Source organism: Tripterygium wilfordii, chromosome 18 (genome assembly GCF_013401445.1).
Source record: "Tripterygium wilfordii isolate XIE 37 chromosome 18, ASM1340144v1, whole genome shotgun sequence".
Lineage (NCBI taxonomy): Eukaryota > Viridiplantae > Streptophyta > Magnoliopsida > Celastrales > Celastraceae > Tripterygium > Tripterygium wilfordii.
Window position 1 is genome coordinate 3,628,916 of NC_052249.1, and position 14,325 is coordinate 3,643,240.

Genomic DNA, 14,325 nt, shown 5'->3' on the forward strand with positions numbered 1-14,325 from the left:
TGCTCAATAGTTAGTAGTGGTCCAAGACTTTAAGTAACTAAGTTGACCCAATACAAACAATGCTTCCAGGTCCAAAAGGCATATACCCAATTAGAAGCCCACTTCCTCCAGATGAAGATCGCACTTAGTAGGCTCAGTAAGAAAGACGAAAGTCGAAGTCTCAAGAAGGATGGATGTCGCGATTTGGACGGTGACAGAAAGCTCTTTCGATGTAGATGATTCGCCACAGATACCACGCATGACATCATGTTTGGTCCGACGGCTACCGACATCTCACATTCTTTCTAATTTGCTCTCTCTCTCTTGATCTTCTCAAAATCGCACATCGATGTCGATCGTAGCTCCAAATTGCGGTATATGTACCTAGTAGCTTTCAGCATCGTGGATGAGAGAGTGTGTTTGACAAAGAAAAATCAAAATTCAAAAGAAAAAATTGAGAAAGTCAAAAATAAAAAATCGACGACGCTAACTAAGCGCAAATCGAGAAAAGTTACCATTGTGTACATCCTACATGGATGGTCACGTCTGTTATGTATGTTTATGGATATCAATATTACGAATACATAGTATTTTCGATTTTATAGTAATGCTTGAGATTTCTAAAATATGATTCATATTTGAATCCGAATAAATGTGGATTGTTGGATGTTAAATGTGCTCTACATATGTATTTATAATCAGTGGCAGAGTCACATAGGGGACAGGGGAGCTAGGCACCCCCTGATTTTTTTTAAAAGATTTATATATAATATAGTCATTTATTAATAGAATGTATACCATATATTAATACAAGGTATACATTATATTAAGTCCACACTCCATACTTGTTATACAATTTCAGTATATTATTGCAAATTTTCAATTTTTTAATAGATATTAACAAATATTTTATTAAAAGGTCGAATTTTGATATGTATTACTAGATTCAAAATATCATGTGTAGAGTGTGGATCGATCGTGTGGTGGTTATGCTTTTCTTGTAAGTACACGGTTTTTATGTATTCAATGATACTTTTATTTTTCACTTTGATTTTACTATAAAAATTGGATATTTCATTAAATTGCACTAAAAGAATTTTCGCGGGACGATGCCCCCAAACCCTTGTCAACCTTTAGGTCCCCCTCATATAAATTCTTGGGGGATAACATGGAGGTTACATTTTTGGAATATGTAGCATTACTCTTATTTTCTGGATCAACCTTTTGAAGATGGACATGTGGTCATAATTTTCAACTCCAAATTCTAGGGCTGTTAAAAAAAACCGCCTAAACCGAAATGATTGGTCGGTTTTTTATAATACAAAATTGTACATTTCTCCACTAAAAACCAAACCGATAAAAAACCGAAAAAACAGACAAAATCGGCCGTTTGATCGGTTATTTTCATGTCAAAAAACCGACCGCGAACACCCCTACCAGATTCATGGATGAAAGGTTGGGCTGCTCCCACCTCCCGTTGTAGGGACTTCACATATGCATCAATGAATGCAACTGACAACATATATATATATACACACATTTATTTAAAATCTTATATATATTTAAAACAAGCGAAGCAATTGAAGCACACTGAATGTTAAGGCACTCATTGACCAAGTGTATGCACGTATACGTAAGGTCACAATCACACACTAGGGAGGATCCATTTAAGGAAAGAGTACTCCTTAACAACTACGATATCTGGACGCCAAACCGATGGTAGGTTGTACGCCCCATCCCTAACAATGTGATACAATAACACAATCAATGATTGTTACAAAATTTGGCTCAATATATGCCACATTTATAATATGAATACAATTAAATCATTCAATAATTTAATACTTCGAAAAATCTTTAAAATATTTTCGTTTAAATCTCATTTGGTATAAATATGTCTCACCACATTTAAGTAAAAAATTCCACTTACGATCCAATAGACTCGGAATCCTCTTCGGAGTTGCCCAATATCCAGGTTGAAACCCGGGCATTACTCCCAAACCCCTCATCCATTGAACTCCACAAGAGTGTGAAAATATGTAAAAATATTGCTTTTGAGTGTAAATACAATGAAATAGTTTGATGCAAATAAAATCATTTATACAAAACTCTTTGTTACAAAAATTTAACACCATTTGGTGCACCATCATATATGCTACCTGATAGTAAATATGCACCAAACAATAATATTTCAGCTCAAGATCCAAGACAATTTTCGAACCATTTTAGAAAAATTCTCAAATTGTTAAACATTGGACAATTTTGGGTGCACATACCTTTTATATCTATATTGGACTGATGTAAATACCCCTACACGATTAGCATCCTCTTTTGGTAAAATTTGTTATGAACACTAACATATCGGAAGAATATGGGACCCACTACCAATGACGTGGCAAAATTTTACGATCAATAAATTATATCATCAAACAGGGATTAATTGATTAAAAATGGAATAAATCAAACCAACTTACTATATAATAAGCTTGAGATTGAATGTTAACCAGTGTAGAGAAGGATAAACTACACCAATTCAAAGGGTGTAGCGGGCTGAATCATGGCAGGCAACGTGGTAACTCAACTATACTCATGAAAGTCATTGTACCTATTTGTTTGATTGGTGATAAGTAAAACATCTCAAATAAGTTTGTACACACCTATTTACTATTTTAGATTGACTATCACTTTGAGGATGATACCCATAACTCATGCATAATTTTGAGTCATGCAACATAGAGAATTTCCTCCAGAAAGCACTTAAAAAATTAGGTCTCTATCATTGACCATTGTAGTAGAAATTTCATATAACTTGAACACATTTTCCACAAAAAATTATGCCACCATTGCATCTGTATATGGGTGTGCCAAAGCAATGAAATAACCATACTTGGTCAATTAATCCACAACAACCACGTCGATAGTTTTGCCTTTACAACTTGTCAAAGCTATAATGAAATACATATTTATGTTCTGCCAAGAACGTCGAATAATATCTTCCTTTATAAGGCATGGATATGTAGAACAAACTATATATAGTTATAAAACCTTACTTCATGGATACATCCAATTAAGCACAAAATTAATTATCGAATTATCTATAATTGAATTATTTTTAACAAATTTTAAAAAGTCATCATATTTTACAGATAGGTGGGTGAATGAATGCAAATGTGTTTGCCACCTACTATAATATTAAAAATTCAAAATTGTCGATGTGGAAATTGGTTATTGGGTTTTGCATCGTGTGTGCTGAAACCTAATTTCATTAGAATAAGAAATAAGTAGTTGAGGTAAATATGAGATCAGAAATAGTCTTAGACTTGTTATGTTGGCAACTAGAAAACTCAACAATGCAATCATTTATATTTGTCTTAATTCAACCCAAGAGAAACGTTTTATTAATTCTCCTTATAAGTTTTCTGAACTCTTGGATGACAGAAAATTGGTGAAGCATGAAATTCTTCAAATAATTTATGCCTCCAGTTAACATTTGGACTCAAAATAATCCTTGCTTTGTACTTCAAAAATCCATTATCCATAGCATACTTGCCTTGTTTTCCATAAGTTTCAATAGCTTTGACCTCTTTGCATTTGTCCATAATTCACTCATTTGTTCTAAATTCCTCCTCAAATCATCTATCTAAAGTCCTCCATCCATTGTTGTTGGCAAGCAACTTAATGTCCACATGTAATTTTATTTCTTTTCATATTGGAGGAACACAAATACAATACAAAAAGTCATCTTCGTTGATGTAACACCAATAATTTCAAATAAAGGCATATGAAATTTGTTGGTCTTATATGTTGTGTCCATAATCAAAACAAAAGGAAAGACACGTAGCAAATATTGTAGATTGTCTTCAATGTTGACACATTTTGTGGATCCTTTGCCTTTAACGTAGATAATATTTCACGAAATTTAATCAGGCTTTTTGATATATCTATCAACATACTAGTTTCATCTTGCGATAATCTACCAGCATATGAATGTCCCTCCATATAATTCACAGCAGGATGATTATGAACCCCACAAGTAACCCTTAATATCCAGTCATCACTAGTTTTCAACTTCGTTTCTTTAAATCGGAATGACCCATTTTTTAGTACCTGTCAATTTCGATGAAAGTTTATTAGATCGATACTCTCCACTTAGCTCACATTGCATAAGCAATTTAGGCTGTCTACCTAATCCACCTTATCGTGAACTAGATATAGTTAGAACAAATATGAGAGCTTGCCCAGTAGATCGCACCTTAAAAATGAAGGATCAAAAGTCTGTTTTCCAAAACCCACTCAAATGGAGGCCGATGACCTCGGCCCATAGCAAGGATAGAACAAAGCTTTTCCATATAGCAACTTGATCCGTTATAGGAGGCATTTACCATTAGAAGAAGATCATTTTGAAGCTACGAGACCAATCAAAAACTTACTAAAGCAACCATCTATTCGGGTTGGCTGGTAAAATAAGGAAAAGGCCTCTACGAACACTTTCAGTAGATAAAGAGACAAAGGCCCGTTCGGCTATGTAAAGAAGTCCCTGCAAGCTCCTACCCAATAGATTTTATAACACACATTGCATATATAATTACTTAAAGCAAAATGATAAATAAGTAATTTTGTTGAATATTTTCAAACAATTAAATGTTTTCTCACATGGAAGTTTAAAGTGGTTTTCTACATTGAAGAGACACAGCCAATGAATACAAAACTGTTTGGAAGTTATTTGTCTTAAATAGTTTTTTATTCAAATTGAAAAGGTGTTTATGCAATGATTGAATATCTATATATTAGCATCACCACAACCATTCTTTAGATACCAAAAAAAAAGATACATCATCAAGAGTTTTCAAATAGAGTTTTCTTGGGTTGCTTTGGATAGTACATATTTAAAGATCAACCACAAACTAGAAAACTTCATTGTGTCCTAAAGGCATTGGTAGACCTATCACTCTGAAGCCAGGTGAGGAGTAGACGGGGCTATTAGAGTTGTCGGTTGTGTCTTCAAGTTTCTATAGCGATTAGTTTTATCTTCGGAGGCAAGGTTTTTGATGAACACAATGAACACTGGCTTATGTTCAAAACTTTAGTTTCAGGAATAAAATCATCGGTAGTTTTAAATCGACTGTAATAACAAACTGGAATTTATTTGAACGAGGATGTGAAAGGTTCCACAGTAAGGGTGGCATGCCTAAGTTTTTGATATGGTTGTCAAATATCAAACTCTACAGAAAGAAATTTTGTTTGTTGCCTGTAACATTGTCATATGTAAAAAATATCATTGGAGCTAAATGATTCGGATTTTGTTTTGACAAGAAGTCATTTGATTTGAAATTTTTTAAGGACAATATAGGCATGACCTTGCTTGACATTTATAAGAGATAGATATGTGTAACTACAATCTAGACTTGAAATAACCAAACCGGTTTGGGTGCTTTTGGGAACAATTTGACAATTAGCATATATGTTGGTTTTAAAATGTTAGCATATATTTTATTTTAAATGTGATGAAGGTTTGATTCAATTTTTACCGGTAGCATAAATATGTTGTTTCAAATGCTATGACCCAATTACATACAGGAGCATCATGCAATTCATTATAAAACAAAAGATATCAATTATCAATTGTTCCACATTTAAGCGAATTAAGGACATATTCAATCAAGTGACATATTTAATAATAAAAAATAAAAATAAAATTTTTTTACGTATTATTAAACTTATAGAAATTCTTCTATGTGAATTAAAAGTGTGAACCAACTTTGTGTACTTATTTTTCAACAACAAATGCGACGGTTACCATAGCAAGTGTGTGACTCCCACTTTTGTTGTGTTTTATTATAATCATTGGATTTAGTGTTCACAAAATTTGTTCACACTTTTGGTTCACATATATTATTTATAATAATTCTTACATATTATTAAACTTATTACATACATATATATTTTTTCAATAAGTTTTTACACAAAATTTTCCATCGGAGGCCGTGGACTCAAATACCCTGTATCATCATGCAGATAACAGAAAACGAGATATAATCCTGGACAGTGATCACATCTCATGGTGGTGTGTAACTAGCACGATCACCACAAACAGTTAGACAACAACGAGTCTACCACTACAATATCCTCAATTAACGATGCAAACCACAATCACTAATGAATATGATGCATGAGTGAGCTATACAACTCTCATGCATAATATCGTGCCCAAAAACTACTAGTAAAAATCCTTAAAAAGTGTCATTTTGAAAAAATGGGTGATAACTTTGTAACAAAAAAATTTTGGGTGCTAAAAGTGTAATAACCCCTATTTTTCGGTGATGAAAAATATAATTAACCCTATTATTTAAAAATACAATAAAAGATTTTCTAAAACAATTTTCATTGAAAACTGTAAAAGCATTTATTCAATTTAAATATTTTTTGAAATTGAAAGATTCTAAAATGCAAATGATATTTTTCTACAATAAAAATTAATTTTGATGACATAAGAGGTTTGAAATAAATTTTATTTATTTAAAATACTTTTCGAACGCATCAAATTTTCCAAAAATAATTTAATGTATATGTCATATGACAAGAGAGTCCAACAAACCACAATGACCATAGCAACGAGAAAAGCAAGAGCTAACAAGAAGAATCGTACAACGAATTGTAACTAACAACCAACGAAGAAAAATTAGAATCCATAATGATTTGAACGAAAAAAAGATTCGAACGAAAATATAAGAACGGATTCTAGAAGTCAAAGGAACAGAACCACTACAACAAACTAGTCAATCAACAACGATATGCATTTTAAAGAGTAAATAAATTCTTAATGTGAATGACATTAGGAATTCAATAAACAACCAACTCAACAAGACAAGATATAATAAATGATAAACTCTGGCACTAGAGGCTTAGAATATAGGAAAACTTCATGACAAGCCAACAAAATCGAGCAAAAGGGCAAGAGATATCAAAGCCCCTACGAGATAGCATTGCAAACCAAACTATGTGTCTACCGCATCTACTAAGCCACCTCAATCACTTATAAAAATATATCGGTTTATAGCAAATTATTATGTTGTTCAAAATCACTGGACTGTCTAAATAAATTTTTTTGATAGTCTAATTAATTATCTGACATGTACTGGCCCAATGGGCCTAACCGACTAGGCCACAGGGTCATTATTTATTTGCTCAAACACGCTGATCAAACTTAAAATTTAATCAAATAAATAAATTTGTTAAAATGGGTCAACTTATCAAATGGGCCTAAAGTGCTTTGGGCCAAACACTTATTCTCCTTTTAATTGGCTCTGTCAAACTTTGATAAATGGTCAAATAGACCACTTAATGTTCCTGATGGGCCAACAATTGTCACTGCCCACAACGCTCAACTTTTACCCAATTTTTTTTTTAATGACAACTAAGATTCAACCATAATAAGTCATAACATGTAATTAGACAGTGTAATAATGAAAGTCAATGTAATTTGACAACATAATAACGAAATCAATGTAATTAGATAATGTAATGACGCAATTTAATGTAATTAAATAACATAATAATGCTATGGTTGATTATGAAAGAAATTATTAGGGATACAAAGAATTTTCCTTTTTTGAAAGGGTATAAACCCTGAATTCCATTGAAATATAAGAAATCCCAAGTACTGAACTGGACAGGATACAATAGACCAATTTAGATATAAACAGTGGAAGACAAACATTCTCCAAAGAGGAAAAGAGCAACAATCCTCCAAACCAACCGAGATGGACTAGGTTGAACATCATTAATTACATGGGCTAAAGAAGTTGAGAAATCATTTTCCTCCAGGAAGCTTGTAACCGATCTCAAAGTAGCAGAACATACCATAGAAGGTGAAGACAAAGTTTCTTGGTGGACTAGGGAATTTCTACGATGCCATATACCCCTCAAAATTTCAGAAAGGACTGTCAAATCCTTAGATGAAAGAGAGTCCACCATATGTTGCCAGACGTTCCAAAAGGTTGGATAGCATGACTTAAGTTTCTACAAAGCCCTTGGACTGACACAAAAGATATCCACCGAAGCTGGACATTGCCAAAGGGCGTGCAAAGCAGTTTCCAGATCTCGCAAACAAATAGGGCATAAATCATCCTCCACAACTCCTCTTTTCAATAATCTTTGTTTGGTGGGCAGGCTATCATGTAACACACACCAGATAAAAACTTTGGTAGATTCATGTACTTGGATATTCCACAACTTCTCCTATAAATTAACATCCAACGTCAAAGAAGAAGAAGAAGGCAAATGACGATGCCCAATCTCAATAGTTTTATGATAGCCACCACGTACCGAATAAGCCCCATTATTAGTACCAATCCAATAAAGGTGATCAAGAGGAGAGGGACGTGAAATAGGTTGCTGCATAATTATTCGATGCTCATCAATCTGAAACAAAGATTCAAGTAAGGGAATATTCCACCACATAGTAATAGGATCACGAAGTGAAGAGACAATACTCCATTCATACATTTCGAAATCACGAGCAAGAGCATTAAAACTCAACCGAATAGGAAGCCAGGTATCCTTCCAGATATGAATCCTAGAACCATCTCCTACCCTCCACCTAACACCTTCTTTGATAAGGTCTTTGACAGAAAGTAAACTCTGCCAAACAAAAGAGGGATGACAGTCACGAGTAGCACCAAAATAATCGAAGTGTCTAAAATATTTAACTTTGAACATCCTACCAACTAGGGAATTAGGCATCGTAACAATCCGCCAAACCTGCTTCGCCAAAAGAGCATCATTAAAAGCTATGAACTCTCTAAATCCCAATCCCCCACCAGCCTTGGAAAGATAGAACACCTCCCATGAAAGCCACGTCATTTTACGAGTTTGTAAATTTTTTCCCCACCAGAACTCCCTAATGATTTTATTCAGCTCATCACACAAAGCAACAGGGAATTTAGAGATTTGCATGCTGTATGTGGGAATAGCTTGTACAACAGATTTAATCAACGTTGCTTTCCCCACAAAAGAGAGGAATCGATTATTCTAGTGAGAAGCTCTTGTGCGGACCTTATCAACAATATACTGCAGGGCATTGGGTCGAGAGCGACCAATGAACACCTGCAATCCCAAATACCTCTCAAAGGACACAAATTCAGGTACTTCAATAAGCTCTTGGAGGTCTTGCTTTAGCGTGTCTGGCATATGCTTACTGAAAAATAATGCTAACTTCAACATGTTCACCTTTTGCCCAGACACCCTTTCATAGGTTTTCAAAATGGTCTTGATATGTAACCTTTCTGCCCGTGTGGATTTACAAAAAATCAAGTAGTCATCAGCGAAAAAAATATGAGAAATACTCAATTAACTTTTACCCAATTGTTATGCTTTCTATGGACTAATTGTGACTTTGTGCAGTTCCCATTGACAGAACAGAAGGAAAGAGAGGTTAGGAAGAGGAGTCGGGGTCGATTTTTGAGGCAGTATAGGAGGGTTTGGATCAATAGTTTTTGGATAGTTTTGGGAGAAAAAATGTTACACTTGTAAAGTTTAGGGACATGATGTTGACATTTGTCAAAGTTTAACATATAAGAATTTTTCGATATATCACATAAATTTCATGTAGAATTTTTACATCCACTCTCTCACTTGAAAGATGAAACATGTATCTTTGGATAGTTAAGGGAAAAAATTGAGAGAAAATGTTTAAGGACGAAAGGCAATCAATGGTATAGTTGAGGGAGTAAATATTATATTTTAGAGCAACCACAATGGTGGTTTTTTGTTGGGGCATGCGTAATGCATATGGATTTGTGTTTTGTTGATGTGGTTGTATTGAGAGACGTGTTTTGCTGATGTGGTTGTGAATGGAAATAATTTGAGTACAATGGTATAAATTTGTTGACTTGAATTTTTGTATAATAGAGATGTGACCCACCAAGAAAATGTGTGAAATATGTGTGTATCATATGGGACCCACCAAATAAGTCATTTGCAAGCCAACCAACTTTCATTCCATGGCTACATGGTTGCCCAAGCAAAATGCATCCAACCACATGGTTCCATTTTACATCTTTTTTTTTTTTTCCATGAGCCATTATTTTAGACAATAAAATGCCTGCATGGGACAACAAAAATGCGTTGTTGTGAATGCTCTTACAAATAACTTATATTACTCTTCATAACATGTCTCGTAAAAATAATTTAATCTACTCTTTAAAAATAAAAAATAATTTAATAACGGTAGTTAAACAATTAAAATAATTTTTAAAAAACAATAATAAGAGAAACAACAAACAAGACTAGAAGAATATTTAGGCTTCACACAATTCGTATTCATTAAAAATTTTAACAAGTTTCAATTCAGCCACTCAAAGTTCAAATGTGTCAATTTAATCATAAAAAATTTAAAATATTCAAAATATAATCACTCGGGAAGATTTTGGTTCTCTTCGAACAGTCAACATACCAAAGTGACATTAACAAATCAAATAATAATTATTATTTTTTAAATGGCAATTGATATGAAATCTTAAAAGAGAAATTAAATTTAAAAATATATTAAAATTGCCACCTGGTGATCTTCCTCTCCATTAAAAAAAAAAATTAAAGAGAGATTAAAATTGAAAATGAAAATTACCACAACTTCCATTAACCCAATGTTTGTTTTGTTTATATATAATGCAAAGTGTTCCCGCCATGTCAGCACCGAAATGCCAAGCGTGAGTATCGCAAAAAAGAGACAAATACAACCATCTCTCTCTTTCTCTCTGAACCACTTTGTTTTCCTCCATTTCTGATTCGGATCGCATTTCAGATCTATCCTTCGTCGCAGGCGCACATCACTAGCAATTCCTCTCGATTCTGTTCCATTCAAGGTCCGATTCAGTCACTCATTCCGTCGCATTTCGATTCTGCTTAATTTTCCTGATTGTTTTCCATCTGCATGCGCTTTATGAGATAAAAACGGTAATCATTTTCACTGCAGAATTTGGGGGTGGTGCTTCTTCAAAAATGGCAGATCCACCGGTGACGCCGGTTCTCCGCAAACCGCCAGGTTACAGAGACCCGAACGCCTCATCACGACCCGTACCCAAACCAACACCGCCAGGTAAGCCCGTCCTCCCTCCTTCCTTACGCCCCAAGAAGAAACGCAGGCGCTGTTGTCGTATAATCTGCTGCTTCCTCTGCATCTTCATCTTGATTTTCATCATTCTCTTCATAATATGCGGTGGCCTCTTCTACGTCTGGTTCGACCCCAAACCCCCTGTGTTTCACCTGCAATCATTCCAGATCCCCCAATTTAACGTCTCCGTCAAAACAGACGGCACATTCCTCAGCGCGCGAACGGTGGCTAGAGTTGAAATTGAGAACCCTAATGGGAAGCTGACGTATTACTACGGCGGGTCAGACGTGGATGTGACGGTGGGGAAGGATCGGGAAACAAAGTTGGGGTCGGCGTTTGTTGATGGTTTTACACAGAAGAAGAAGAACATAACGAGCTTGAAAATTGAGACACAAGTGAAGGACCGTTTGGTGGATGATTCGACCGGGGAGAAGCTCAGGGAAGCATACAAGAACAAGGGCTTGGTTGTGAATGTGGCAGTGCGAAGCAAGGTGGGTTTGGGCGTGGAGGGGATCAAGATTGGTTTCCTGAGTGTCAATGTCTTGTGTGGAGATGTAAGCTTGAAGAAACTTGACAATGTGATGCCGAAATGCACCATCAACATGTTCAAATGGTAAGTAATACTTCTGATTACTATCATTATTGATTCATTAGCTCAAGTGAAATTCTTTCTGACCATCTTATCAAACCATCTCGAGTATTGAACCGTAAAATTGATTTTACTTCTTGTGACACTTGTTTGTATGATGTCGTTATCGGTTAAAAAAAATCGATACTGTTTTATGTTTCCAACTTGAATTGAATGGATGGTTTTGAATCTTGACACATTGTTGCCCTTGATAAAACTACTAATATATGCTAATTATAGCTGATGTTCTGTTTGCAGGATCAACATACATTGACATTGTTCTTGGTCCCGGAGGAGGATGTACCACACAACACTGATACTTGTACCTAAACCGGAGTTAATTTATAGCCAACTTTTTCATTTCATTTGATATGATAATCTTAATTGAAATTCTTTATCCCATGAAAGATCCGAGATTGCAGTGTTATGTTCTGTATATACACATACATGTGTGCGTGTATATATATATATATATGTATATGTATATATATATAGATTGGATTGTGTGTGGAATGGGGATGGATATAACTAAGAGTTAAGGGGTCGCATTAACTTGTAGTGGAAAGGCAATGTAAGAAGAGTGACGGTCTCGCCAAGCAATGAAAATGCAGGCGGGAGAAAGATATTGTATCTGCCTCGCTCACCTTTGCATTGATTGAAAATTTCTTTTGACCTAATGCCTTCTTCAACTGCTAGCACTTCTGCTAATATTGCTAAAGGTAGCATTTTAGTTTTATGGAATCTTTTCTTTTATATAACATAAATCAGTAAGAAAGATCCATGAGAGCATCTTCAATGGTAGCAAAAAATGTTGCACTTGATATGTATTGATATTAGTGTCAAAACCTAATATCGCAAATGTCATATAAGTATCACTTTTGACAACTTACGGATACATAGGTCCACTTGAAAATATCTTTTCCACATAGATGTCTCTTTTAAAAAATTAATAATTTCATATTCTCATATTTGTCATTCTTGTTCAATAGGCATAGACGTAAAAATATCTAGATCTAAGAAATCTCTGCTCCATTTTCACCACTGCCACCCCCGCCTCCACCACTGCCATAGTCCGCCTTCACCACCACCATCGTCCATCTCCATCGTCACTCCTCCACCACCGTCGCGCCTCCACCATCATCTTTTTCGTTTTCTTATTCTTCATCGTTTTATTTTTATTCTTCTTCTTCGTCTTCTTAGATCTAAGATGTAATATGAGATTTGATATCATACTCAGAGATGTACTGAGTTTAGATTTGAGATCATATAGTTATAATGTTACAGTTTCAATATTACTGTTTTGAAAATGTAACATTATACAATCAAATAATTTGGCTTACTTTCTTAATCCTTTATGTTTTGAAACTGTAAAAATATACAATCAAAATATTAACATTATATGATGTAGATGGATTTTTTAATGTCTATGTTACAGTTTGAAACAGTAACATTGCACGAACAAAATGGGCCAACTTCAGGTCTTCCTTTTCGATGACCATTTTGAACAAAATATAGCTAGGCATTGTGCATCTCAGTGAAGGAGTCTAACGACGGTGGTAGTGTTATGAATTGTCGCCGAAATCGTTTGGATTTGAGACCTTTTCTTTCATGTTATTGTTTAAAACAGTAACATAGACATAAAAAGTCACTACCCTCTCTATATATTAGTTCATGATACAGTTTGAAATAGTAACATTATGCGAACAAAATGGGTCAACTTCGGGTCTTCCATTCCGGTGGCCCTTTTGGATGGAATATGACTGGACATTGTGCATTTTAGTGAGGGGGTGTCCAACGACAGTGATGGTGTAGCGAACCGTCATCGAAATCATTTTGATTTGAGAATTTTTCTTTCATGTTATTGTTTGAAATAGTAACATGAACTGATATATAGCAATGGTAGTTATGTAATTGACATTTTCATGGGTACTTATGTGTCCATGTGTTTTTTGAGTGGACCTAGATATCCAAAAATCTTCTTAGGGGTACCGGCTTGGAATTTCCCCAAACTAATATTAAGTGTGAGTGCTACAATGGTAGAATATTTTCAAGCACTCCATAACACAAATTATCAACTATTTTCTCTCCTTCTTGCCTCACTTTCTCTCTCTTGAGTACACATGGAAATTTTATTGGTTTATGTGGGTCCAAATTTTGGCTCTTAGTAGACTCTTGATATGTCAAGAGCTCACTAAAATTAGAGTTCATCTCAAGTGTACGTTTGTACCCCATTGTAGGCATCAAGCAAATGTTTCAAGTGCTTGAAAAACAAGATATTAAGCCTTCATTGTGGATGCTTTGATGACCGTAGTCTTATACGTCACATATGTTTACTTACAAAAAAAATCATCATATATGTAAATATTAAACTTATACTTTAATTAGTTGACAAATGTAACAAAAAAAAGTGACTTTGGTGTGTTGGTTAGTCCATTACTCTACCATCTAGAAGTCTCAAGTTTGAATCCTAAGATGTGTAGTTTAATTATTTAATTTTCAAAGAGGTTGAATCGGGGAGGGGATGGGGACCCACAGGGGGTGGTGGGGACGGGGCGTAAATTTCACCCCGACATACGGGTACGGGGCGACCATGATCCGCCGTCATCCT

The 14,325-nt window shown here is 34.8% G+C and overlaps 1 protein-coding gene across 2 annotated transcripts; it reads left to right on the forward strand.

Moving 5' to 3' along the window:
• The first annotated feature begins 10,672 nt into the window (after positions 1-10,672).
• Positions 10,673-12,155, forward strand: LOC119984580 (NDR1/HIN1-like protein 6). 2 transcript variants are annotated; one of them, XM_038828593.1, is made up of 4 exons: positions 10,673-10,841; positions 10,952-11,074; positions 11,288-11,702; positions 11,976-12,155. In XM_038828593.1, the coding sequence occupies exons 2-4, from the start codon at positions 10,978-10,980 to the stop codon at positions 11,989-11,991; spliced, it is 528 nt and encodes a 175-aa protein (XP_038684521.1). In that variant the 5' UTR covers positions 10,673-10,841; positions 10,952-10,977; the 3' UTR covers positions 11,992-12,155. The 2 variants fall into 2 exon arrangements, with proteins under 2 accessions (XP_038684521.1, XP_038684520.1); XM_038828592.1 differs by having other exon boundaries at positions 10,952-11,702.
• Positions 12,156-14,325: the final 2,170 nt, after the last annotated feature.